Here is a 26,432-nt window from a genome sequence, read left to right on the forward strand (position 1 = left end):
GGCTAGTTTTTTGTATTTTTAAAGTAGAGACGGGGTTTCACCGTGTCAACCAGGATGGTCTCGATCTCCTGACCTCGTGATCCGCCCGTCTCGGCCTCCCAAAGTGCTGGGATTACAGGCTTGAGTCACCGCGCCCGGCCTACACCATCTATTATCTTGATTTCGATTTGTTTTCACTTTTTATAGTTATCTAAAAGAGCAATAAATCATCATCCTAAAATTTGTAAATCAGGATAATTCTCAAGGTACCAAGATAAAGGTTTGCCCTGTAGTTTGTTTCTTAGACAAGTCTTGATGATATTCTCCATAATATGCCTTTATAACACCTAAGGAAATCATATAAAAGAAATTATTAAATTAGTCTTGTTCTTTTTATTGATAATTTGCTCTGTCCCTTTTGGAAGCATATAAGATGTGCTCTCTGAAGCACATTTCCAACATGGAAATGTGATCATTTCCCAAGTACCACAACACTGCCAAATCCTAATGGACATTTCTAAGTTTTCTTCTCCCCAGTTAACCATTCTAGCATATGTTTCAATTTCCTAAAAGTAGCCTCTGTTTATTGTTGGCATTCTGACTGGAAGAGTCTAATCACCTTTCCTTCTGTCCATTTGTCTTTAGAAAACTTCTCAGTACACCAGTTAAAATTGTGCTTTCAGCTGAGTATGCCATGGGTCATATCAGACCTGCCATAAAGTCAAAACTAACCACTAAGCACTTCAATGACAAGATAAACTATTGTTGTCTTATTTAATCCTGGCTAAAAGGAACTCCAGCCATCTAACGCTACATGCACAAGGAATACCTGAGATGACCACTTGGCCTGAAATCATGGCAGCTCTTTTAATCTGGTCAATCCACAATGCTGTTCTATTCTAATTACATGATCTGTTATTTTTAATTTTAATGCACATAACTTTCTAGAAGTCTTTATTTTAAAAGCCTGTCCCACTGGGCTGGGTGCGGTGGCTCACGCCTATAATCCCAGCACTTCGGGAGGCCGAGGCAGGTAGATCACCTGAGGTCAGGAGTTCCAGACCAGCCTGATCAACATGGAGAAATCCTGTCACTGCTAAAACTACAAAATTAGCCAGGCATGGTGGTGCATGCCTGTAGTCCCAGCTACTCGGGAGGCTGAGACAGAATCACTTGAACCCAGGAAGTGGAGGTTGCGTTGAGCCGAGATCCCACCATTGCACTCCAGCCTGGGCAACAAGGGCGAAACTCCATCTCAAAAAAAAAAAAAAGGCTGTCCTATGACATTACCTACCACAACACTTCCTTCTAGTATATGTCTTGGTGCACAGTTACTTACACTATGGACAGACTGCAAAGGTATGTTCCAAGCTTTGTTGTAAACAATAATCTCCACACTTATTTAAACCCTTCCAAGTTAACACTTGATTTAAAAAATCTCTCAAGTACAATCATTTCACTTGCAATTATACTGAACTAATTTAATTTCTTTCATCTTTTAAAATCCTCTTTAAGTAGGACGACTGTTTTTTTGTTTTGTTTTGTTTTGTTTTTCATTTCTCCAGGAGTTCCTTGTGGCTTTTTGTACTGGATCTATGACATCTACAGAAGGAAGTTCTGTATCTTTTTTCCTCAGCACATTTCTTGCATTCACCAAACTTAAATACCTAGAACAAGTCTAAAAGGTATGTAAATCAAGGAGATGGATAAGACCACTTTGCAATATGTGAAATTTCTCATGGCACTTCAAGTGAAATGTAAACATTTTAAAAAATATGAAGATATAAACGTCAGGAAAATTATTCCAATTCATTTTCATCAGCTATGACCTCATAACCTTTATGTATTCATGTTCCAAACCCCCACGTCCCGCATCCCCTTGGCTGGGCAGCTGTGATACAGGTGATAAAGCTGGGCTGCTGCTTGCTCCACAGCACTATCTCCTTGGCCACTGCTGGCAGCTCCCCTAGCTGGAGTGTCCTCAAATATATGTTCTCAATATTTTTAGCAGCTTTTATTTCAATTACTCTAATGGCTTCATTACTGATTTATTTGCCACCACTCATTTTCCATTTTTCTCCCAGGTTCTCATTCACTATTGATTTAGTTAATTTGTAAAATTTCTGCCAGTTTAATTTCCTAGGATAAGAAGTATTTGAAATACCCCACAAGTCATTTTTTTGCGGGGGTATAAAATTGAAGCTAACTTATTTTTCTTTACCTTGTAAAAGCTTCTGATGGGTCATCCAGAAATGTTCTTATATAGTAAGTTACTCAAGGAGATGACTCATATGGAATTTCAACGTATTGTGGGTTACCACCCCTGACCCCTTAATAATCTTTAAAATAGAAAAGGAACAATATGCTGTTGGCCTAATTAAAACTTCTCTCTTTGTGGGTAGTTGGTTACCTGAGGACACCCAGATGCCATTCGGCATGACTTTTTAATATTCACTGTTGTAAACAGCAGGCTATTTTCCTTACTTGGTTAAGTGGCTAAATTCTGGAGAGGAATTAACATATTTAAGCAGAGGCAAATATCTGATCAGCCGTGAGATATCTTGCTATAGGTATCCATGCCTGCCAATCATTTTCTTCTTCTTTTTTAAAAATAAGTTTTTCTCATTAAAATGTGTAAATATTTATTACACATGATTTGAAAACTGGAAAAGTTACAAGGAAAAAAAACATGTTTGGGATCCTACTGTATATTTAATTCTATATCCTGTGTTTTCACAGAACATTTTGAGCATTTTTCTAAGCCTTATGCATCCTTCATAGCCATTAGGTACCATAATATTCTACTGAGTTGTTTAAGCCATTTCTGATGTTTTCTTATTATAAATACCACAGCAATCAACATTTCCACAAAACGAAGAGAAGCACAGCTGCTTCAGTGCAGTTCAAGGGAGACACCAAAGGTAGAATTCAGTGTGCTCAGGCTTCAAGCAAGCCCTGGGGCAGAAGTGATCCTACATGATCAGCCTCAACATATTATTCACAAAAGCCCACTTCCTATTTTCCTGTCTGTCCAGTGGTTCTCAAGTCAGAACTTGGGTCAGTGTTACTAAGAGCTATATTCAGATCAGATAGGATAAGGCAGAGAAAACAATAAGGATCTGTACATTTTTTCTTCCTATTATAAAGCTTAGAGTTTAAATTCTCTTACCTTTGGAGAAGGGTCTTTCAACGTAAGAGTCATCAAGGACACTGATTGTGGGCTGCCAAGTTCAGGCGTATCAGGAATAAAAGCCGACCAGTAGCCATAAAGAACTTTTTTTTCTATCGATTTTATAGTAGAAAGAAAACAAACTAAGGCTCCTTGGCGAACTTTGGCTTGGTAAGACCTTTCATACCCAAGAGAAAAAAAAAAAAATTTTAAAAATCATTTTTTTTTCAAAATGCAAACATGAAACGGTATTTGGTATTTATTTCCACTAATTCAAAAGATACATACAAAAATTAAACATTCTAAATAATTCCTAAAGATGTTAATGTGTTATTAAAATTTTTCTTTCAAAGTACAATCAAAACATGTTAAGACAATTTGTTTCTATAACAAGTTATTAAGGCTGACAATTAAAAAACACAACTGGAGAACAAGAGGACAACATTTTGATATCAGGAAACTAGTGTTAGACACGAAACACTGCCGAGTATCCATCCATCCATTCAACGAGTATTACTGAATGACCTGTGTATGTGCCAGGCATCATGCTGAGGCTGCTAGACATAAACAAAGCCCCAGCCTTGACAAGCTAGGCAGCGAGGGACAGTTAAGGAGATAACCATAATATGTCACGAATAACACTAAGGCAGAAAAGGCTTCCCGGGGAATATGATTTCAGAGCCTATATCAAAGATGAGTAGTGGTTCGCAAGATGAAAAGGCAAAAAAGAATATTCTAAGGAGAGGAATGACATGTGCAATGGCAGATCAAGACAGCAAGTCATGTTCTGAATAACACCATGCCCCCAGAAATCAGGCTCTTCAAGTTAAATCACATGCAGCAGTCAAGTTTTTCAGGAAAGTTATAAACTTACATGCAACTTAGAATACAACATACAAAAATGTAACAAAATACTACTACCTCATTTTACTCTGCATGCCTCCTTCAGCATCAGAATAGTCTGACTCACTACTGCTGACCCTTTTCCAACTGGAAGAACTGAAGGGTGAGGAGACTCCATCTTTTCCTGCAGCTCCACTTCCATCTAAAGGCAAACTCTGGACACCCAGGGAAGAGGGAGACCAAGTGTTCCCTTCATGCAGGTTCACTCTGCCTGTGCCAGTGACTGAGGCTGCCTCTATTTCACCACTGGATTCCTTTTCCTCCTCCTCTCCTTGCTGGATTTTCTTTGGTTTAACTTTGGATTTTTTCTTTTTATTCTGATTTTAGGAGCAAACGAAGACATACATAATAGCTACTTCAGAATGGCTTTTCACTGAATCATTACTTCTTCATGTTAAAGTGACTAAATATGTCCCCAACATGTAGTTTAAAGAAGAAAAGAGAAAAGAAAAAAGTGGAACTTCTTTAATACCCTAGGCATCAGGCACGATGCTAAGTGCTGACTGTCTACTATTAGAAAGAAGGAATGAAATACATGAGACACAGTAAAACACGTGGCCTGGGTTTAAATTGTACCTCTCTGACTTGAGGCAAATCATTTAGCCTCTCTTGAGCTTGACCTTGCTTATCTGTAAGTATGCGGCTAATACCACCTACCTTGCACAGGTGTTGGGAAAGTACTCAGCCTTCTCAATTGGAATTTCTCAAGAGCATTAAAGCCTATAGAAAATGACTTGAGTGTCTATTTTATCCGTTCTCCAAGTAAGATACATAGCTAGTATCACTACATGCCTGCATAGAAGAGACGGTAGTCCATTTACATACAATGCACATTTCAGAGCCTTGGGTCTCTGTACAAGTAGATACTAAGTAGAAGCCAGTTTTCTTTCTTTCTTTCTCCCTGTTACTCTCTTTCTGATATCCAAGTATATCTGGAATCTGGGTCTTCCTCCACGTTCTCAAAGTCTGTGGCCTTGGGGAAGGAAGCTCCCATTACTTCTATCTTGGACTACTTATTGTGGCCCCAGACCCATACTTTTTTATTTGCTACCACAGTGATTTTTCTAAGACGCAAATCTGATAACGTCATTCCCCTATACAAGATTCTTTAATGAATCTCTATTGCCTACGAGATAAAAACCCAAACTCCTCAGCCTCCTGTACAAGAATCTCATCATTCAGCCTCTGCTACACAATGGCTCCACTCTTTCTCTGCCGCACTGAAACTCTAGTCCTGCTAGTTAACAAATGGGCAATGTGGCCGGGCGCGGTGGCTCAAGCCTGTAATCCCAGCACTTTGGGAGGCCGAGACGGGCGGATCACGAGGTCAGGAGATCAAGACCATCCTGGCTAACATGGTGAAACCTCGTCTCTACTAAAAATACAAAAAACTAGCCGGGCGAGGTGGCGGGCGCCTGTAGTCCCAGCTACTTGGGAGGCTGAGGCAGGAGAATGGCGTGAACCCGGGAGGCGGAGCTTGCAGTGAGCTGAGATCCGGCCACTGCACTCCAGCCCGGGCGACAGAGCGAGACTCCGTCTCAAAAAAAAAAAACAAAAAAAACACAAATGGGCAATGTATACTCTCATTCTCTATGTCTATGCGCCTTTCATTTTATCAGCATGAAACATTCTTCCTTGTCAGTACTGCTACTCACTCTGAAATCTCTGTTTAGCTACCACACCTTTAAAAAGCCTCCTCTTCCTCCTCCATTTAGACTGGGTGCCCTCAACGTGTTCCCAGAGTACTCTGTGAATATTCTAATGAGAGAAACAATAATATTGCATTGTAGTTGTTTATCCATCTTTGCCTTCTCCCTCAAACTCCTAAAAGCAGCCAGTCTATATACTTAGTGCTTAGCACAGTGCCTGGAATACAGCAGACGTTGGGTAAATGCCGAGTGAGTGAATGAGTGAAATAATTTCTAATAAGAAGCATTTTGATCAGGTATGACATTTCTGGAAGTGAATCCTTGGCCATACATCTGTATGCTCCAGGTTCTCCAACCTAAGCATGAGGCAGATGGCAGCTATCTGGAAAGGCTGGGAAATCAGGTGAATGTAAGGTGTGGAGATGGCGCACTGACTGGTAGATGGGCTTCTAACGATCTAAAGAGGGGCTGGCAAATTATGGCCCAAAAGCCAAATCCAGCCCAACACACAGCCTGCTTCTGTAAATAAAGTTTTAGTGAAACAGTCAGGCCCATTCATTTACATAGTGTCTATGGCTGCTTTTGCTCTGTTACAACAGAGTTGGCAGTTATGACAGAGACCTAAAGTATTTACTAGCCTTGTAGAGAAAGTTTAGAAAACTTTGACGACTCCTGGTCTTGGGCATCATGGGGATGACAATGCTTGGTTTGGGGTATAAAGTGGATGCTCATTTTTGTAGCCGTCACACTGACTACACCTCTAGAAGTATAAGATGCTTAACTGGTACTTTGAGCATCAGATGAATTTAAATTTACTATGCTAACAACCCTAAACTGAAATAAAATTCAAGGTAGGCTTTTAGGGTAGTAGTGATGCAAATCACAGAAAACACACATAGCAATCTATTAAAAATACGCCACAACTTAAATCGAAATAAACATAAATGTACCAAAGTTGGTCGAGAAGCACTGGATTCTGATTGCTGTGGTTTGATAGGTGTTCGCCCATCATACTGAGGAAGCGGAGTTGGGTACAACACCGTGGGCATCTCTATGTTTAGTCCAGGGAGTCCGTGAAACATGAACTTCTAATAATGATGAATCAAGGACACACACACACACACACATACACAAAACCAAAAAAACCATTAATCATAAAACAGAACTATTTACCATGTCTGGATCAGACCACTCACAGATTAATGTTCAAAAGACTACTAAGGAAATATAAATGAGACAGAAAATAGATACCTTGAAGGCGTAGGGCTTAAAGAAGAGCTGAAGTTTATCTGGCCTCCAGCTGGATCTGGTTTAGTCAGATCAAATCAGGTCTGGTTTTAGTTTCCTTATTTATTCATAAAATTTATCCAATTACTTTATCTGTCTACAATTTCTTTAAACCAATTTATCATTTTTATTTACCTATCTCCACCTATAGCTATCTCTCTATTTGATGTGGGAGCAAGAGACTGCCACAAGGAAAGAATTACTTCTTACTTTGCTGGCTGAAGAAGCTGGGTCCCCGGAGATGCTGGCCTGACTTTCCGACTGACTGGCACGCTCGGAAGCTGCCCACTGACACACGTCTTGGTTGGCCTGCCTACTACTTGGAGGAGAAAGCCAAGGAGAAGCACTGGCTCTTCTTGCAAGTACAAACAGGTACAACATAATCTATAATTAAATCTTCTACAGGTCATACCCCCCTATCTATTCCCTTCCTAAGATTCAGAGATAATTTTAAAATGTTGATGCATTTATTAAATGGAGATTTATTATTTTCTGTTCTTAAGTGTCTTTGAACATGAACATTTTTGTCTACTTTCTCAAAATATATGTAAGAACTTTTAATACCTCAAAGTTAGCCTTAGAATAAGGATGTAAAGTGGTCCTTGTACCATGGGTTGAAACAGGAAAGACAATGATCATATGAAGACTTGTCTTACCTTTAGCACAGCTAAAAGTGCTCCAAGTTCATCAGTCTGTGTTAGTTTCATTCTCCCACCATTTAGAAGTGACTGTATACCTTTTAATGCATTTTGCAGTAACTAGGGGGAAAAGGGAGACCCAGTTAGAAGGCAGAATAAAATCTGGTTGTCCAGGAATCAACTTACTAGCACCACTTAGGAAGGAAGAGAGACAGTCTCTGGATGATGGAAAAAACCTTTAGACACACACATACACACACAGAGCAGAGATGAAGATCCAAGGAGACCTGGTAAACTACCATGAATTCTTTTCTAGAAGAAAAGAATAATGAAGTGGTCTTATTGTACACATTTATAAACCCGTATGTACAAATGGTAAGAAAAAAGAAAGAAGATGTTTAGCAAGAAAAATGTGATAAGTGATAAAAAAGAGATAGCACAGATCAGAATTGGGGAAGCTCTGTAACATGGCAAACCCAGCCCTCTTAAAGGAAAGGGGATGTATGTGGGAACAGATGATAAATTATAAAAACTTAGTTTCTGGAGGGCAATTCTGACCAAGATTGATTTCTTGACTCAGTAATCTCATTTCTAGAACTCTGTCCTTAAGAAATACTTCCTACATTGGGATAATATGAACTGTAGTCTTGTTTGAAATAGTGGGAAAATTTTTAAAACTTCAGTTATGATGATTATGATAATAATTAGAAGCTAACCCTCTGCTAAATGTAAAACTCAACAAGAAGAACAGCAGACCCTTTGAATGCTTTATTTCATCTACTTCTCTTAAGAACCCCACAATGCGGTTATATCAGTCCCTTTTCAGGGAGGAATATGGAGGCTCCAAGAAGTTAACTAATTTGTCCAAGGTCTTCCAGCCATAGCAGTTAGAAAGTATGAGGTATATTAACAGGAACCGAATAGATGTCCCAGATATATTAAGTTTTAACAAAACAAGAAAGTTACAAAACAGCATGTTAAATATGACCCCATTTAAAGTTGTAAATATGCTCATTTACATACATAAAAAAAAAAAAACTGAGAGCACATAGCACAAATCGTCTTCAGTAGCTACATCTGAGCAGGAGACTAGAAGGAACTTTATCTTAGATATATAACATTTGAAATGTGTTACTCTAAATTTAAAGGATGTTAACAAACTGTCATTTGCATCATATTTTTTAAAAAGAAATAAAATATTGCAGATATATTTGGTGAAATCTCTCTTCACTTCCATCTTAAAGATAGTCACTAGCCTGCAACTGTTGGTTTTATACTCAGAAGGAAAAAGAATAGTTTCCTCTAAAAAGCTAGAATTGTAAAATGTAGCAAATAAAAAGCTTCTTATAATTTAAACCGAAAAGGTATAATTTTAGTCTTTCTAGGTTACAAACATTTCATATATGTGTATTGCTCTAGACAAAGCTAATAGTGCAAATTAAACTCATTAGTAACACTTTTCCAATCTGCTGCTAGACACATCCACGACATTCACTAGATCAATGATAGTCCACTTACCATGCAAAATGTGATATCATCCATATCAGATGATTTTGGAGATTGTAAAATAGTCAGGAAAGCTTGGAAACAGATATTTTGGTAGGGTTCCTCCAAATATGGCTGTCCGGGCACACTAAATGCGTATAGAGAAAACAACTCAAACTCAGTCTCTTTTGAAATGAGGCTTGCAAAAGACTAATTAAAAATAGCAGTAATATGGACTATTAGAGTTGGAATATACCCTTGAATGCAACTATGCTATGAAAAGTTATTATTTTGGTTAATTAGTTACTGCTGGGGGACAGGCACAGGGCTAGAATGAGTAAGAGGAAGGGTGGATTCCATAAGGAAAGGTTACAGAATTTTGTGGCAGAAAAAGTATGGAGAAAGAAAAATCTTGTTTTAGTTCTGCTGTTCAGTCCCAAGAGGGAAATAATCCAGACAGGTCCTGTCAAGCTAGAATCACACATCTGTACCTGCCTTCCTACTCACTGGACAGCACCGTGCCATGCAGAGACGAGTTCACATTTGTGCTGCTCGTTTTCAATTGCCTACTGTGAGAATCTAGGGGGAGCAGCTGGGGCTGTTTCTGTCTTCTTCAAAGAAAAGAAATTGCCCTTTACAGATACATCTCGCCAGCACTGAAATTTGCATGAATATATCCTTCTAAAAACTTAATATCCTTAGAAGTTATACCAATAGAAAACAAAATTTTGACATACTGCACATTATGTCACTATTACCACATTTTAGGAATATGGTCCTAGTCTATTTTTTCCCTCTTTACAAGCAATATTAAAATTAACAAACAACGTAAGATGATTTTATTAGTAAAGTACATGGGAAATGCAAAGTTAGCTATTTGTCTAAGTCGGCCCCGGCTTCAGGCAGAGGGAAATACCTACAAAGGGACCAACAGAGGAACTATCTTATGATTGTTGAGAAACTTGACTGGAGCCACATACCTGAGACATAAATTTGCCATACAATGTACTGCAACTCTCCTGACTTCAGGATCAGACTGAGCCAAGTCACTCAACTTCATTAAGAGTCCGGTCTTGCCTAGTAGCTCTGGGAGGTACTAAGACAAGTAAGAGTCAACATAGGTCAAAGAAAAGCTTCTAGGAAAATATTATGTTTTACACAGATTTCCTTCCTTCCTTCCTTCCTTCCTTCCCTCCCTCCCTCCCTCCCTCCCTTCCTTTTTCCTTTCTTCTCTCCCTCCCTCCCTTCCTTTTTCTTTCTTTTTCTTTCCTTCTTTCTTTTTTCTCTCTCTTTCTCTCTCTTTTTTTTTTTAACTAAATGGCAGTTAAGCACCAAAAGACTAGCTGTTAGATAAATGTCTCAGATGGATATGCAAAGATATGCCAAAAAGCATCAATAAGGATCATTACTCCCAGCCTAGGAAGCAGCTGATGCTCTTTAGTGTGGCCGAATGGCTGATGGGTAATGATAATATTAAGAATAATGGTTACTATTTACCAAGGGCCATGAACTTGACCAGTATTGTCTCACTTCATCCTCAGAGTAACAATTTTATACATGAGGAAACAAGGCCCAGAGTGGCTAAGTAAGAATTGCTAGAGATTAGTAGCAAGATAGAAACCTGAACACAGTGTTGGCACCAGAGCCTGTGCTCCTGGCCTTTCAAAGGAAGGATAAAGCACTTTAAACTACCTTTTGACATTTTGAGCCATTGCAGTACACCAGAGCTGCCAGGGCTTGAAGAATTTCCATGTGTGTCCAGGAACTACACTGATGAATAGCCGAAATAGTATATGCCAACAGGAAATCCAAGTGCTGTTCATCCACAATTACCTAACACAATAGGAAAAGATACATTCTGATCTAAATTTTAAAAGATATTATGCTTTTATGGACATGTATGCTCACCTGAATCAAGCTGTATAAAAGACAGAGTGTGTGTCTGTCGTTTACGTGTCAAAAGGATCACCTCTAAAGGGCCTGAAAGTTTGATCAACGTAGGGGCCTTCTCCCCGCCCTAAGGTCTTGCTCACTTCTTCCTCTTTAGTAAAGTAGAACTTGATAAAGTCCTTGTAACTTTTCCTTGAACTAACCAGACATTGGCAGCTGTGAATACACAGATTTGAGTATTTCAATGCACTGAAATTTAATTAAACTGCCTTATACATAATACACTCAACGAATACACAGTGAACCAATATAACTGCTAAACACCTACTGCATCTCTAACATGACCTGAGTAATATCCCCTGAAGACAGGGCATATCCCTGCTGTCACGGAGCTGATTATCTTGTTGGGACAGACCAGATTAATCCAAGTGTCAATTCATGGACAATTGAGACTAACTGGCACCAAATGCTGGAAAGCTGGTAAAGGGTGATAGGTGCCACAGGTGTTCAGGAACATCTCCAATTGCCAGTGTTACAAAGACGATACACCTGAGAATAGTAAACATACAGGAGCTACCCCATGTTAGTTTCGACGATTCTAAACGGAAACAGCCTTACTCCATGCAGCAGAGTTGGTTGGTTACCTACCAGCATCCATTTCTTCCTTCCCTGCTGGCAGAGTACTAATTTAATTTGGAAGTCCACCTCTCCCACATGAGACCTAAGGGTAAACGCTAATTAGTTTAAGAGAGTGGGGCAACCTGGGGCAACCTTAACCCCCAAGAAACATTTGGCAATGCCTGTATTTTTGACTGCCACAATTGGAGAGCTGCTACTGGCGTCTAGTGGGCAGAGCCCAAGGATGCTGCTAAACATTCCACAATGTGCAAGACAGCCCCTAAAACAATGATCTGGGCCAAAATATCAATAGTGCTGAGGCTGAGAAACCCTGATGTAGGCTAATTGTTGCTGCACATTGTAAGCATCGAGGGAGCTTAAGTCCTCCTCCAAGTGATTCTAATGTGTAGTGAAGGCTGAAACTACTGGCTGGAGCTATTCACTAAGACCATTCTCCTGCTTAAAGACTGGTTTAGAGAGGTATTTATATGACCTAAGTCTCTCCAGCAAGATACTGGGGAGTCTAGTAGAGAGTTTATGGGACACATTTCCTTACTCTTAAGTATAAGAGACACAATATAAAATACAGTTATTTAGCTTCTGCTGAACATTAATCATTTCTTTGGCAGGGGATGTCCAGAATTGGCATAGCCATCTTATGACTGTGAGAGATGCTAGCTGAGGGTAACCCACATGCTGAGGATGGTGAAGGGAAAGATGAGCCTCTTATTATTAAGGGGCTACAGATGCCTCTCTTGGGACTTGGGACATGGAGTGATTCCTTTTTATTTTTTTAAAAGTTGTTTAGTGACTCTGGGATGGCTTTTCTGTTCCTTGCAGCCAAAAGCATCCTAATTCACATAATGCTGGTTGATATGTTTTGTGCTTTTAAATATATGCACATACTCATGTAGTAACAGTCTTAAATAAATAACTGGGCTCTTTTTATCCTTCTGTCCCCTTGGCCCCAAGTTACTTCTTATATTTTAGAAGCATCAAAAGTAGACCACAAAAATGGTAGCTTCAGGAAAGGGGAAAAATATTGGTGGGAAAGAGGTAGGGGGTTATTTCAATTTATTCTTAGATATATTTTGCTCAAATATATCTTCCATAAGAAATTATAAATTAGCTAGGTGTAGTGGTGGGCGCCTGTAGTCCCAGCTACCTGGGAGGCTGAGGCAGGAGAATGGTGTGAACCCAGGAGGTGGAGCTTGCAGTGAGCCAAGATAGCGCCACTGCACTCCAGGCTGGGCAACAGTATGAGACTCTGTCTTAAAAAAAAAAAGAAAGAAAAAAATTATAAGATTGGGGAGCCTGAATGATACTGGTTAACTGAACCAAACAGAAAGGCATACTCCTAATGGACAAACTACTAGAATTCTACAGAATAATTTTTTTTTTTGGATCAGAGTTATATTTGCTTTAAAAGTATTATTATTAAGGCATTTGCTTTTCCTATAGCATCTCAAAAAACAGTCTATCATACCTACTACAGATGTAGTATTTCAAAGGTATCTACTTAGTCTCAAAAGTTCATGATCTGAATTCTAGAGTTACACACATGATTACCTGTAATCTGTTAAGTAAATGGTGGATAAGCTGGGACACTTTGCTGACAAGATGATTCTGGTTAAGAGGTACCAGTCGGCAAGCCTGGACAAGAAGAGCACTAACGTCCTACCAAAAAAAAAAAAAAAAAAACAAAGAAGAGGTAAAATACTTATTAGTCAAGTGAGGATCCTCAAAACACAGCCAAATGGGAAAACAAAAGTAAATATTCACATTCAAAATGGGGAAAGAAAATGTGAGGCAGGAAGGAAAAAAATGAAGTGACAGCACAAAAATAGGATGTGCTAAAAAAGAAGGAAAAAGTCAGGCACAGTGGCTCACACCTAATCCCAGTTCTTTGGTAGGTCAAAGCGGGAGGACTGCTTGAGCCCAGGAGTCCAAGACCAGCTTGGGCAACATAGTGAGACTCCATCTCTACAGAAAAAACTTTTTTAAAAAAAATTATCTGGAAATGGTGGAGTGTAGTCATAGCTTCTTGGGGGGCTGAGGTGGGAGGACAGCTTGAGCCCAGGAGTTCAAGGTCACAGTGAGCTATGATCTTGCTGCTGCGCTCCAGTCTGGATGACAGAGTGAGACCTTGTCTCTTAAAAAAAAAAAAAAGAAAAAAGAAAAAAAAAAAGGAAAAGAATCAACATAGTTTTGGTCAGGCTGAAGACTCTGCTCTCTATATATGTAGAGACAATATAATTAAACAACCAAAGAAAGGCTTCTAGGGTATAAAAGCACAAACTTAAAGTTAAAAATACCAAAAGGTAAGTGAACCAGATTTTCAATGTCATTGGGAAAAATCAGACCTAACGCTTCTATGGATTTTATGCATAATTAGGGAATTTGTAAAAAAAAGAAGAGGGACCTATTTGCAAGTCACACTCTTCATTCATCCATTGATGTTTATAGAATGACAAGGTTCCGAGCACCCACAACGTGCCATAGTGTGCTAGGTCCTTGGGCTCCAAAGGTAAAAACAAACATGTTCCCGAACCTCAAAGAGCTCACAAACTAGTGACAGAAAGAAACACAACAAATAATTAAAATAAGGTGAATAAAGTGCTGAAAGAATAAAGTACAAACTCTGTCCAGAAACAGTAATTAGGGAGGCCTTGTGGAGGTGATTGTAAAGCAGAACCTGGAATGATTTGAAGGATGAGGAGAAATTTGCCAGATAGGGCATCAAAAAACACTGCAAGCAAAGTGGTCAGAGTATGCAAAAACCTGGAGGTGTGAAACACCAGTAGGTGCCTGAAGAACAGCAAGTTTTAAATGACTGCACACAGGAACAAAAGGAGTAACAGGCGAGAATGGAAAGGTACGAAGTTTTGTTGCAAAAGTATCAAATTATACAAATACAGCAAAAGTCCCCGACTACTGCCTTAATCTCACTCTGCTTCCTAATGACATACACTATTATTCTGTTGTCAATTCTTTCAGACCTTTTACTTTGCATACATAAACACACATATTTTAAAATCCCTCCTCCAGCTTCATACAGATCTCATTCTGTATGAATTGTTCTGCAACTTGCTTCAACCATTTACCGATACGTATTGAAGACTTTTCCAAAGCAGATTTTAAATTTTATGATCAAATTTTTTTCCTCCTAAAGAAAAGATCATTCTGGCATCAGAGGAATGACTGGCTTGGAGAGGAGTTAGACAGGAGGCAGGAGATCAGTTAGAAGAGACCTGTGGAACAGTCCAGGCATAAGACGCCTTGCCTGAGGTCTAAGGCACTCGCTATGGGAACAGACAGGAGGGGATGAACTGAGAAATATGTATGAGACACATTCTGAAATATCTGAATTGGACAGGATCTGGGATGAAGGAGGGAAGAAACAGTGTTTGTGTCTTGTGTGACTTGGTGGATGGTGCATGTGTGTTGGAAAGTGGGATGGGTTAGGGACGGGAATGTGAGTTTGGAGCTAATGAATTTCATCTTTAGGAACTGTCTAGTTTGAAATGCCTGTGCAAGCAGGCAACTTGCACCACTTCCCTCTTTCCTACGTAGGGCCAGAAGGCCATGGTGTCAACAGTTCAGAGAATTCATTAATTTAAGGCTTTATGTGTGTAAGATTACTCAAAAAGACGGCAGAGGGGAGGAGCCAGTGTGTAGGAACACAAAACGTAGGGGCTTTGTGGCAGAGTTTTGTATACTGTATTTTTATGAGCTTCAGTATTTTCATCAGCAAAAAAAGACCTAATACTACTCAAGTTCTAAGATTCCCACGTGGTCCGTGTACCATGTACCCAATAAACAGTACTAATGATGCATTTTGTCAACAGTGTTCTGGGTGCATAGAGAGGCAGTGAAGGAGGGTGCGGACAGATGGAAAGGTGGTATCAGAGAGAAAACCCGAGGCATTATCAGAGCAGGAGTCGTCAAGTTGGGTTTTGAATGAGTCGAGCGTGCCAAGCACTGCACGGTCTTCCAAATGGAGAACTAAGAATGTGCCAAGGTAGGAGGGGGCACGCCAGCCTGAAACTAAATCATCAGGCGCGAGAGTAGGAACAGCAGAGAAAGGCAGGCGGAGGCCACCAGCTGGGTTCCCGGAGGGGTGGGGCTGGGGCCAGCAGGCGCCGCACCAGCTCTCTCCCGGGCGCGCCGCCTACCTCCGGAGCCACGCCACTGCCCTCGCTGTAGTTCTCGGAGATGAGCTGATCGAAGAGCAGGTGGATCTCGGTGCGGGCGGAGCTGCTGTCATCCGGGCGAAGGGCGCAGAGCCTGGCAGACAAGCGGCGAAACGCATTGCGTCGCTCCGGGATTGCTTCCCGCGGTGCCTCCCGCGGCTGCCCGGAAGGCAAGGAGTCGGCAACTTGCACAGCAGCCATCTTTTCTACGTGTGGGGGAGGGGGGAGGTCCCAGGGAAATACTTCCGGGGCATCCTCCCGCTCCGCGCGCTAGTTCCGGAAGTACTTTTTTTGGACCGGACTGGGGCTCAGAGGGGTTTCCGTGACTGCGGGACGCCTCTGACTGGTACCCTACAAATGCTTGTCAGAAATTGGCTTGGAGGCCGGGCGCGGTGGCTCACGCCTGTAATCCCAGCACTTTGGGAGGCCGAGGCGGGCGGATCACGAGGTCAGGAGATGGAGACCGTCCTGGCTAACACGTTGAAACCTCGTCTGTACTAAAAATAAAAATAAAAAAAATTAGCCAGGCGTGGTGGCGGGCGCCTGTAGTCCCATCTGCTCGGGAGGCTGAGGGAGGCGGAGCTTGCAGTGAGCCAATATCGCGCCACTGCACTCCAGCCTGGGCGACAGAGCGAGACTCCGTCTCAAAAAAGAGAGAGAGAGAGGAGAGAAGAGAGAGGAAATTGGCTACAGAAAGAAAGAATTGGCTTGGAGATTTTTCGCTGGCCACTCCTTCTTGAGCCCTGACTGAAAAGTGAGTTCTCAATTTGTGCTTCCAGAAAGTTTGCCCTCCCCGAATTTGTTCCTGGACAGGGCTGAAGGTACTCTATTAAGTACTAGAGTTTCAGATTCGGGCTGGAGTTGGAGAGGTTATGCTGTGGATGGCAGTAGCAGAAACTGCTAGTTCTAAGACACCCTTCTACTCTTCTAAAATCTTGCCCCAGGCACAAAACCACCCGGAATAAAGGCTACATTCCCCAGCATTCCTTGCAGTTGGCTGTGGCTATGTGATTACAATCTGGCCAATGGAATATAGGGCAGCTTTCCCTACTTAAGTGACAGCTGACTGCACTCTTGGTTCCTTTTTCTCCCCTTTTCCCAGTGTAAATCCTGTCATAGATTATGAGGCACCTTGCCCCACTAGAAGAGTAATTTTGGAGTTCAACTGAATCATGTAAAACATAATCTGCCCAAGGGTGACCAGGTTGAGTTGAGACACCCCAAGATTTTTTGAAGTCAAGAAGCTGGAGAATACAATGGCCATTTAAAAATCTGTGATCAGTTTTCAGTCATCCAGGAAGTGGAGGCTTGGCTTTCACAGTTGGGCAGGTTGGGAAAACCGTCTCTAGGGCCTTTGAGTTATGCAAATATAAAGCAAAACCTCACCCTTGGCCCTTAGGGAAAGCCTTGAAGTCACCTGAATGTATATTTTATCCTGAGAATAAAACATTTCTGTTCAGGAATGAAAACTGGGGGTATGCTTTAGCAGAAGTAGTTTTCTGAAGACTTTGGGCTTGGAAAGAAATGTTAATTTTTTTGTTTGGATTTAGATTCCATTGTGCTGGTATATTATTTCTTATTCCTGGTCTGTGTCCATATGTGCATGGTATATGTGCATGTATGTGTGTGTATTCATGTAAAGAAATGTATTCAAGCATTTGTTCAGAGAAGATCAGGAGCTGAAACCTAGTCGTTGGATATTTTAATCTGGGTTCCCTGAAATCAGAGCCTCAGACGACGTTGATAGGTGAGTGGTTTATCCAGGAATGAACAAGAAAGGAAGGAGAATTAATACCAATATGTGTTATTGAGATGGCCGTTGCAAGGGGTGACTGATTGTTCAGTCCTCAGGAGTTTCTGAGAAGCCTTGTGAAGCTCTCAAAACCCTTCTGAAGGAACAGAGAGGGGAAGCATTTATCTGTCAGCTTTTGGCTCTATTGTCAAAAGTTGCCCACAAGGCATTAATTCACTGGTGTTCCTGTGTTGAGCATGTATCTGTGCTTGGTTCCTGCAGGAGTCCTATGTTGCATAGTCAAAGAAGCCCTGAGGCAACAGTGAGGAAACTAGGGTGCATATCTGAGGCAAGGCTCTCACCAGTTAGACCTATGCTAAGCTAGTAGATGCCTGTGATAAACTAGTTGCTGTAGCAAAGGCTAGAATAAGAATGTAAGACCAAGAGTATGTGAAGTAGTACTAAAGAGCTGTCTTACACATTGGGCTAGAAGGATGTGAGTGGTCATTTCCACAATGCAGGTGGTTCAAAGAGACTGTGGGAAGGATCTGGGTTTGGTGTGGTTGACCTTAAGTTGCAATATGGATGACCTACGTATTGTGTTATTCAGGTTGGAATGGTCCAGGAATTGTAAAATACAGTATACTGATGCCAGTCTGTTGAGTTCTGGTAGAAAATACCCTTGTGGATTAGTGTGGTTCCTTTAAGGAAATGGATATCCCTACTCTGCAATGATCACCAACTGAAGGAAACATATATCAAGCTCTGAGGGAGGTCTTTGAAGGCACCCTACATTGGCTTGAGTTTATACAGTAGCACTCCTGCTCCCATCTCCCACGCTGAAACTGTGGAAACACACCATGGCAAAAGCCTTCTTCCAAGAAAATCTCCTGTCTCCTCAATTCTCCACATTTTCATAGTCCTGCAGTGACTGAGGGGCTTTAAGCGGTGCTAAGCACGTTTGCATCGGATGATCTGGAACCTCAATGGAATTTCACTCCTTTCATGTTTGGAAACCTCTCAAGACTTCATTTTTATCACTTCATGAGAGTCTGGGTCATCCTAACTCACGTAGGCTTGCATACCCCCATTTCACTCTAATTCACATCTTTGATTATTTCCTTCAGAAAATTTACCATAACCTGCAGTTATCTTGTTTATTTGCTTACTTTATCATCTGTTGCTTCCTCTAGAATGTTAACTCCATGAAGGCACAGGTCCTGTTTGTCTCATTTGCTGTTGTATCCCAGGGCTAGCACAGCCCCTGGAATGTGAATGAACTCACTAATTTTTTATTCAGGGTACCCTATTTGCCATTGGTTGATGCGCAAATCAAATGGGATTTTTGTGAAAATGCTTTGTAAACTATAAAGTTTTGTAAGTCTTAGCATCAAATGAGGTAGATATTATTTCCCCCTTTTACAGTTGAGAAAATGGTGCCAAAGAGTATAAACGGTTGGTCAAAGCTGCACAGGCAGCAAATTGGTTGAAATCAGATTGCAGCCCAGGCTGGCTGTGATTGTGAAGAACATAGACAAGAAATTATAAACACATTGTTTTTTACTTCCCACATTTTGTAATAGGGAAAACCAGAAGAGAGGAGCTTGATTTTAGTATCCAGATTACACATTTAACCAGGAGAGGCTAGGAAGGAGGATTGGCCTTGAGTTTTGTTTCAGGGTCATCAGACTATCTATTTGATTACATAGGAGTCCGCACTTATCGGTAGTTTTGCTTTCAGCCTTTTCAATTACCCGTGGTCAATCACAGTATGAAAATATGAAATGCACTGGGCGCAGTAGCTCATGCCTGTAATCCCAGCACTTTGGGAGTCCGAGACCGGCTGATCACTGGAAGTCAGGAGCTCGACACCAGTCTGACCAACATGTTAAAACCCCATCTCTACTAAAAATACAAAAATTAGCCGGACATGGTGGCACACGCCTATAATCTCAGCTACTTGGGAGGCTGAGGCAGGAGAATCACTTGAACCTGGGAGGCAGAGATTGCAGTGAGCCGAGATCGCACCATTGCACTCCAGCCTGGGTGACCAAAGCAAAACTCCATCCAAAAAAAAAAAAATACGAAATGGAAAATTCCAGAAATAATTCATACATTTCAACTTGCTGCTGTTCTGAGTAGTGTGATGAAATCTTGCGCCGTCCCACTTCATTCTGCCTGGAATGTAAATCATCCCTTAGTCAAGCATACCCACACCTTATATGCTACCCACCCCTTAGTCACTTAATAACCATCTCAATTATGAGATCCACTGTCCCAGTGCTTGTGTTCAAGTAACCTTTATTTTGCTTAATAATGGTTTCAAAGCGTAAGAGTAGTGATGTTGGCATATTGTTTTATTTGTTCTATTTTATTATTAGTTATTGTTAATCTCTTACTGTGCCTAATTTATAAATTACACTCTATCATAAGTATGTATTTATAGGACAGAACACATGTATATAGAGTTTGATGCTATCCATGGCAGTATATGTAGAGTTTGATACTATCCACGGTTTTGTGCATTCACTGGGGGTCTTGGAACATATCCCCCATGGATTAGGGGTACTACTGTGTTAATAATCATTGTAGTTAACACTTGCTGAATGCTTTCAATGTGTCAGTACTTTACATGACCCTCTTTTATCTTTGTAGTTTTATGAGGTACTATTATATATATGAGAAACTGAATCACAGAAAGACGAAGATTCTCACTGAAGGCAACGTGGCTGTGTGGTGGGCCTGGGTTTGAAATCCAGAGTCAGGGCTCCTGACTACCATGCTATAATGCATAGGCCTTATGTGGCATTCGACATGAGATTATAGTTTAGGCCCTGACACTTACTTGCTATATGACTTTGCCCCAAACCTCAGTGTCCTCAAATAGTGATGATAAGAAGTGCAGTCCTGTAATCCCAGCACTTTGGGAGGCCGAGACGGGCAGATCACGAGGTCAGGAGATCGAGACCATCCTGGCTAACACGGTGAAACCCCATCTCTACTAAAAAACACAAAAAACTAGCCGGGCGAAGTGGCGGGCGCCTGTAGTCCCAGCTACTCGGGAGGCTGAAGCAGGAGAATGGCATAAACCCGGGAGGCGGAGCTTGCAGTGAGCTGAGATCCGGCCACTGCACTCCAGCCTGGGCGGCAGAGCCAGACTCCGTCTCAAAAAAAAAAAAAAAAAAAAAAAAAGAAGTGCAGTCAAAAGGTTGTTAAGGATACTTAGATAATGTCTGGAAAGAATTTAACATAGTCCTTGTTGATAGTCAGTACACAACAAATGTCATCTGTCCTTCTCCCCCCTCCTCCTCACCTTTAACCAAATAACTCAAATAGTATGAGTGCTTTTAACAGTGATGATTTATTAAAAGAAACAACCCCTCTTCCCTGCCTCCCATATCCCCTGTAGTCCCTATCCACAGGCTCGCCATTTTCATCCATCTTCCTAGTCGAGGAACTCCAGACAGTCACATCTTGGAAGATAGGAACTCCAGGAAGGGATGCTTATCTTAGAGAAAGATGATCCTTAAGATAACTCTTCATCTGAGAAAAAGACCAAAAAATTATGCCCCAGACCTACTGGTTTGGGGACCTGGGTCCACAGAATACAATCAAGAGGCAACAGTTCCTGACTTGGGAAATCAATCACACCTGCAAAGAGCCAGCCAGGCCCTAAGCACCCCAAGGATTGCAGGTGGATTGGCCAAATAATACATTCTGAACACAAAGGGTTTTTATTTAAAGTGTGTGCTGATTCTTTTGTGTTTAGTGCAACTTAGTTTATAATCAAAACTGAATTGGTAGCTTTTTATTATGCATTTTTCAACTAATGGCTACTGAAAACAAATAAATTATCCTGTGAGGCCCCCGAGACATTTTCACAGAAAAGGGGTTCTCATAAGTCAACATGGTAATGTACGTCACAGGGTTAAAATGAACATACTTTTTTAGGCTGGAGTGCAGTGGTGCAATCTCGGCTCACTTCAAGCTTTGCCTCCCGGGTTCATACCATTCTCCGGCCTCAGTCTTCTGAGTAGCTGGGACTACAGGTGCTTGCCACCATGCCCGGCTAATTTTTTTTTTTTTTCGTATTTTTAGTAGAGGCAGGTTTTCACCGTGTTAGCCAGGATGGTCTCATCTCCTGACCTCGTGATCCTCTCGCCTCAGCCTCCCAAAGTGCTGGGATTACAGGCGTGAGCTGCCGCACCCGGCCAATGAACATACTCTTTAGTCATCAATTTTACATCTTAGAATTTGTCCCAAGGACAAATATGTATACAGTTTAGTACTTGTTACAGTCCTATTCATAATATCAAAATAAGAAATATCTTAAACATGTATTACTAAAGGTTGCTAAGTATCTGAGCATAGATGATGAACTTCTATCAAAGATGGTGGGATAGAAGCATTAGTATTGACATTAAAGTTGTTTGGGGCTTGGCACGGTGGCTCAGGCCTGTAATCCCAGCACTTTAGGAGGCCGAGGTGGGCGGATCATGAGGTCAGGAGATCAAGACCACAGTGAAACCCCGTCTCTACTAAAAATACAAAAATATTAGCCGGGCACGGTGGCCGGCGCCTGTAGTCCCAGCTACTCAGGAGGCTGAGGCCGGAGAATGGCGTGAACTCAGGAGGCGGAGCTTGCAGTGAGCCGAGATCATGCCACTGCACTCCAGCCTGGGGTGACAGAGCAAGACTCCATCTCAAAAAAATAAAAGGCACAAGATTATCTCATTTTTATATAAATATTATATATTTGTGTATGTTTAAAATATGCACCAAAGTGTTAAGCAGACGTTTTGAGGTGGGGGATTATGTGTGATTTTTATCATTTTGCTTAAATAAATAGTCTGATTTTGCTCCAGGACGTACTGGGTTAGGGAATTATTTTAAAGGTCTGGAAACCACCATCCTGTGATGGATGCATCTTTTTCTTGGGAAGGTTGGGGGAAGAGGGAGACAGGTTTCTGTCCTACTCATTTCTGGAAAGTCCCACTGAGGCTAAGTGCACAACCTTCCTAGACTGAACAACGTTTGGGAAAGAAGAGAGGGCCGGGTGTTTTTACCTGTCCTTACTCTGCAACACACTCATGACCACACCCATTGCTGACACAGTGCTCTCCGGGATTGCAGTCCCAGTCACCTGTGCAGAGCTCGACGCAGGTACCTATGGAAGAACAAATGTGCTGAAAACCACCGTACTTTTGGGACAGATGCTACAAGAACAGCCCTTGATTAAGAAGTCAGTTCTACATTTTTCTTTTCATTCAATATGCAGTATGATTTATTACTTGCAGAATAATATCATTAACATCTTATACATTCCAGTTAAAGGCAATGCATTCACATGATCTCAAAAAAGTAAGGCCTACTTTAGAGATGGGGATAATTGTGTTTGTGGAGGGGAAGTGCAAAGAAGCCCACTTAAACGTCTTCACTTTCCCCACTCTGCAGGGAATAGAGTGGAGAAGAAGAGACTCACACTTACCACATGCCATCAGGAGTCCCTTGCAGTCACCCCATGCAGTGAGTCTTACTAGGCCCACTTTACAGGTGTGGCAGTTGGGGCTCAAAGAGGTGACTTGCTAGCCAGTGGGTACAGAAGTGAGATTCAACTGAGATTTGCCTGGCTCCTCGGTCTGAGCACCTTCTGCTATCCCACATGGTGAAGCTCATCCTGACATAAGTGCATATCTCCAAATTTCAAGGAGTCATTCCGGACCTGATTGGAGGCTCCCAAGTTCCCAGAACGTCAAGCTCTTTGAGGACCAATGAAGTAGGTTCAAAGAGTTGGTTAGGATCGCACAGGCTTCTAGGAAAACATACTCAGAACTCTGGATGAATATGTACTGTACTTTGGCTACTCAGCTGTTAGCAGGAATTTCTTTACCTGATTATGTCTCTGGATCTTTCTGGGACTTTTCTCATCTGTAAAAAGGGCCCCTGGATTCAGCAGGGGTAATGAGTTTTATTCTCCATTGTCAGTTTCAGTCAATGGAGGTAGCTGTCTGATGCTGTTTTGAGAAGGGTCGGACACCTTGTCCAGGTTCAAAGAGAATGAGTGCTAGGACTGATTAGCAGTATCTGAGGGGTGTAAGAAGGGGACCTGGTGGAATATCTTCAATGTAGTTGTAGACCTCAGAGAAAATCAGTACCATCCCCCCATGCTTCCCGTAACTTTTGTTGATTTGTGGTGAGCAATCTGAAGATCCCTCTTCACCACTCACAGCAGTTTGACTTATTAAATCAATAATATCTACTTATTAAGTATATATCTGTTGATTTCTTACTATGTATAAAACAGAGGAAATTATTCAGCAAATACAAAGATGTAAGACAAACAGCTTAGAGTCTAACAATATGGATAAGACATATTCAAAGTACTAAAAACAAAGCAATATGTAACAAGTGTCCTAAGAGTGGTATATTTGAAGAATTAAAGAGTCTCAGCTGGGCGTGGTTGCTCATGCCTGTAATCCCAGCACTTTGGGAGGCTGAAGTGGGAGGATCGCTTGAGCACAGAAGTTTGAGACCCAGTCTCTACAGTTTTTGATTTTTTTTTTAATTAGCCGGGCTTAGTGGCACATGCCTGTGGTCCTAGCTACTTGGGGGACTGAGATAGGAGGATCACTTGAGCCTAGGAGATTTAGGCTGCAGTAAGCCATGATTGTGCCACTGCACTCTGGTCTGGGCAACAAAGCAAGATCCTGCCAAAAAAAAAAAAAAAAAGTCTCAGAGAATATGACATTACTTCCAATTAGATTAATCAGAAAAGGTGAGTTTTGAAGTGCAGAAATCTTTTTAAGTCAGAACTGAGGGGCATGGGTGGAGTGTTGTGAGAAGAAAAAAGAATTACTAACAACAATTCACAAGGGGAAATGCAGGGCCGGGATTAGGGTGAGGCAAGTGAGGTGCCTAGGGCATGCGATTCCAGGAGGCCCTTGCACAATGCTGGCGGTGAGCACCCGTTTAATGTTTGCACCCTGGGTACCTGAGGTACCCTGGGTACCTCATCCACTTCACTCCTCACCCTGAAATACAAGGAACACAGGAGGAGTGGCAAATGGAGGGCTGGGTAAGTGTTAGGGAACAGATGGAAATGAAGCAGGAAAAGTAAGTAGGGGATAAAGTTACGGGGCGTGTGGGGTGCAGATCTTGAGGGCCTTAGGAGTTTGGATTTCATTTGATAGATCAAGACAGGGATGTGATTGATGTTTAATTAGGAAGATTATTCTGGTGTGAGAGCCTAGAATGGAACAGAATGCAACAAGCAAGTAAACTGCAGCAGAAAGACAGGGGCAGGGAGAGCTGTTAGGAAGCTCCTGGCATGGCCCAGACATGAGGTCATCGGGGCTGGAAATACTGCGTGACAATGGGAGATGGCAGGGGAACAAAAGAACATATGCAAGAGACACTTTCAGAGAATGGACAGTATTTGGCCACCAGTTTAATGTTGAGGGAAGGAGAGCGAAGAAGAAAAGAAAGTAATAACTGAATCCAATAATGTTTAGAGAGAAGAATAAAATACCATGAAGGATAATGCAGGAGAAAAGAAAGTTTGAGAACTGAGGAGGTGGCAAGCAGTGTCAGACACCACAGAGGTTAAAGACTTGGCGACTGAGGAGTCATGAGATTTGTCCACAGAATCTGGAAGAGAAGTTTCAGGAGAGTGATGGGGCAGGGCTGGAGGCTGTAGGCCATCTTCAAGGGGTCAAGGAATGACTTATTGGGAAGTACGGACAGAGAACTAAGATTACTCCTTTGAGAATGTTGGTAAAAGGAAAAGAAGAGATTGAGATGATTAATGTTTAACATGATTAAGAAAATATTTTCTCTAGGTGATCCAATTTATTCGTAGCAAGACAGGAAGAAGCTTATGGAGAGGGAGATGGCAGGAGTCAGAGGGTGGCTGATGAGGGGGTAAGAGGGGAGGTACAGAGAGTCCAAATGGAGCGGTGACCCAGGGAAAGGAGTGGGGGAAAGTGGAGGTAGAAGAAAAGAGATTCTGCTCTGGGGAGCTGAGTAGCACTGGAGGGTCCCTGCAGTGGCCCTTTAAGACCTTTTCTTCTCTCCTTTCTTCCCCTCTCCTCCCCAGCACACACTGGTCCCTGATGTCCTACTTTCTGGCCCCCTCATTCAAGGAAAAATGAACTGGGCTACTTTTTGCCTGGACTTACCCAAAAGTCGCAACGGTCTCACTGCAGCCTGAAGCCCTTGTACCTCTAGGCTGAAGATGATGAGGATCACAAGGAGGAGGAAGGCTGCCAACTTCATGTTGCTGTTAAAAGGCTTTAGAAATCACAGCAGGGCTGAGAGCAGCTGAAATTTATACCTTCCACCTGCTGAGCTGGAATGCAAGGCCAGGGGTGGGACTAGGGACTGCAGACACCTAAGCCCTGCCCAGAAACTGACATTTCCGGAGAACAGCCACCTACCTTGTGTACCCTGGGTCCTTCCACGTTACCTAAGCAAGGCTCTGAGCCAAGGGAACACCCTCCTCTGACAGACAGATAGGACTACTACACCAAGCCGGATGCAGTGGCTCACATCTGTAATCCCAGCACTTTGGGAGGCCGGGGCAGGAGGTTCACTTGAACCCAGAAGTTCAAGACCAGCCTGGGTTACAAGAGCAAGACCCTGTCTCTACAAAATTAAAAAAAAAAAAAAAATTAAATAATGAAAAAGATTCCTAAATCAAAAAAGCTGTGAGTGACTGAGAAAAGGGCTGGCATAAGTATTGAACATAAGTATTGAATGTCTGCTATGGGCCAGACATGGGCTCGGCATGAGAGCATCCCAAAGAGAAATTACAGTCTGGGAGCTAGGTGCCAGGTAGCAAGGGTGCAGTCTGCTCTTTCCCTTCTTCCCCCGACCCACCCACCCCCAACT

General features: G+C 41.8%; 1 protein-coding gene and 1 long non-coding RNA gene across 8 annotated transcripts in view; both read right to left on the bottom strand.

Annotated features, from left to right (window-relative positions):
• HEATR6 (HEAT repeat containing 6) overlaps window positions 1-16,158 on the bottom strand; it is a 38,196-nt gene extending 22,038 nt beyond the window's left edge. Inside the window, exons 1-10 of one of the 2 annotated variants that reach the window (XM_011972086.1) lie at window positions 16,098-16,158; window positions 15,794-15,905; window positions 13,188-13,295; window positions 10,803-10,943; window positions 10,091-10,206; window positions 9,144-9,258; window positions 7,644-7,745; window positions 6,651-6,788; window positions 4,070-4,368; window positions 3,149-3,326 (exon numbers count right to left, since the gene is read on the bottom strand). In XM_011972086.1, the coding sequence (XP_011827476.1) occupies window positions 3,149-3,326; window positions 4,070-4,368; window positions 6,651-6,788; window positions 7,644-7,745; window positions 9,144-9,258; window positions 10,091-10,206; window positions 10,803-10,862 (1,008 nt within the window). In that variant the 5' untranslated portion in view covers window positions 10,863-10,943; window positions 13,188-13,295; window positions 15,794-15,905; window positions 16,098-16,158. Of the gene's footprint in view, window positions 1-3,148; window positions 3,327-4,069; window positions 4,369-6,650; window positions 6,789-7,643; window positions 7,746-9,143; window positions 9,259-10,090; window positions 10,207-10,802; window positions 10,944-13,187; window positions 13,296-15,793; window positions 16,024-16,097 lie in introns of those variants that run through there. The other variant, XM_011972085.1, reaches the window with a different exon arrangement.
• A 4,727-nt stretch (window positions 16,159-20,885) lies between these two features.
• On the bottom strand, window positions 20,886-25,997 carry LOC105533614. Of its 6 annotated transcripts, none has more exons than XR_001005132.1 (4): window positions 25,721-25,899; window positions 23,434-23,486; window positions 22,610-22,710; window positions 20,886-21,086 (listed from the first exon to the last, which is right to left on the bottom strand). It is a non-coding gene; the product is annotated as an uncharacterized LOC105533614 (long non-coding RNA). The 6 variants fall into 6 exon arrangements; XR_001005137.1 differs by having other exon boundaries at window positions 23,434-23,580; XR_001005136.1 differs by having other exon boundaries at window positions 22,620-22,710; window positions 23,434-23,627.
• Window positions 25,998-26,432: the final 435 nt, after the last annotated feature.

The sequence above is a fragment of the Mandrillus leucophaeus genome, unplaced genomic scaffold, assembly GCF_000951045.1.
Source record: "Mandrillus leucophaeus isolate KB7577 unplaced genomic scaffold, Mleu.le_1.0 Scaffold1267, whole genome shotgun sequence".
Taxonomy (NCBI): domain Eukaryota; kingdom Metazoa; phylum Chordata; class Mammalia; order Primates; family Cercopithecidae; genus Mandrillus; species Mandrillus leucophaeus.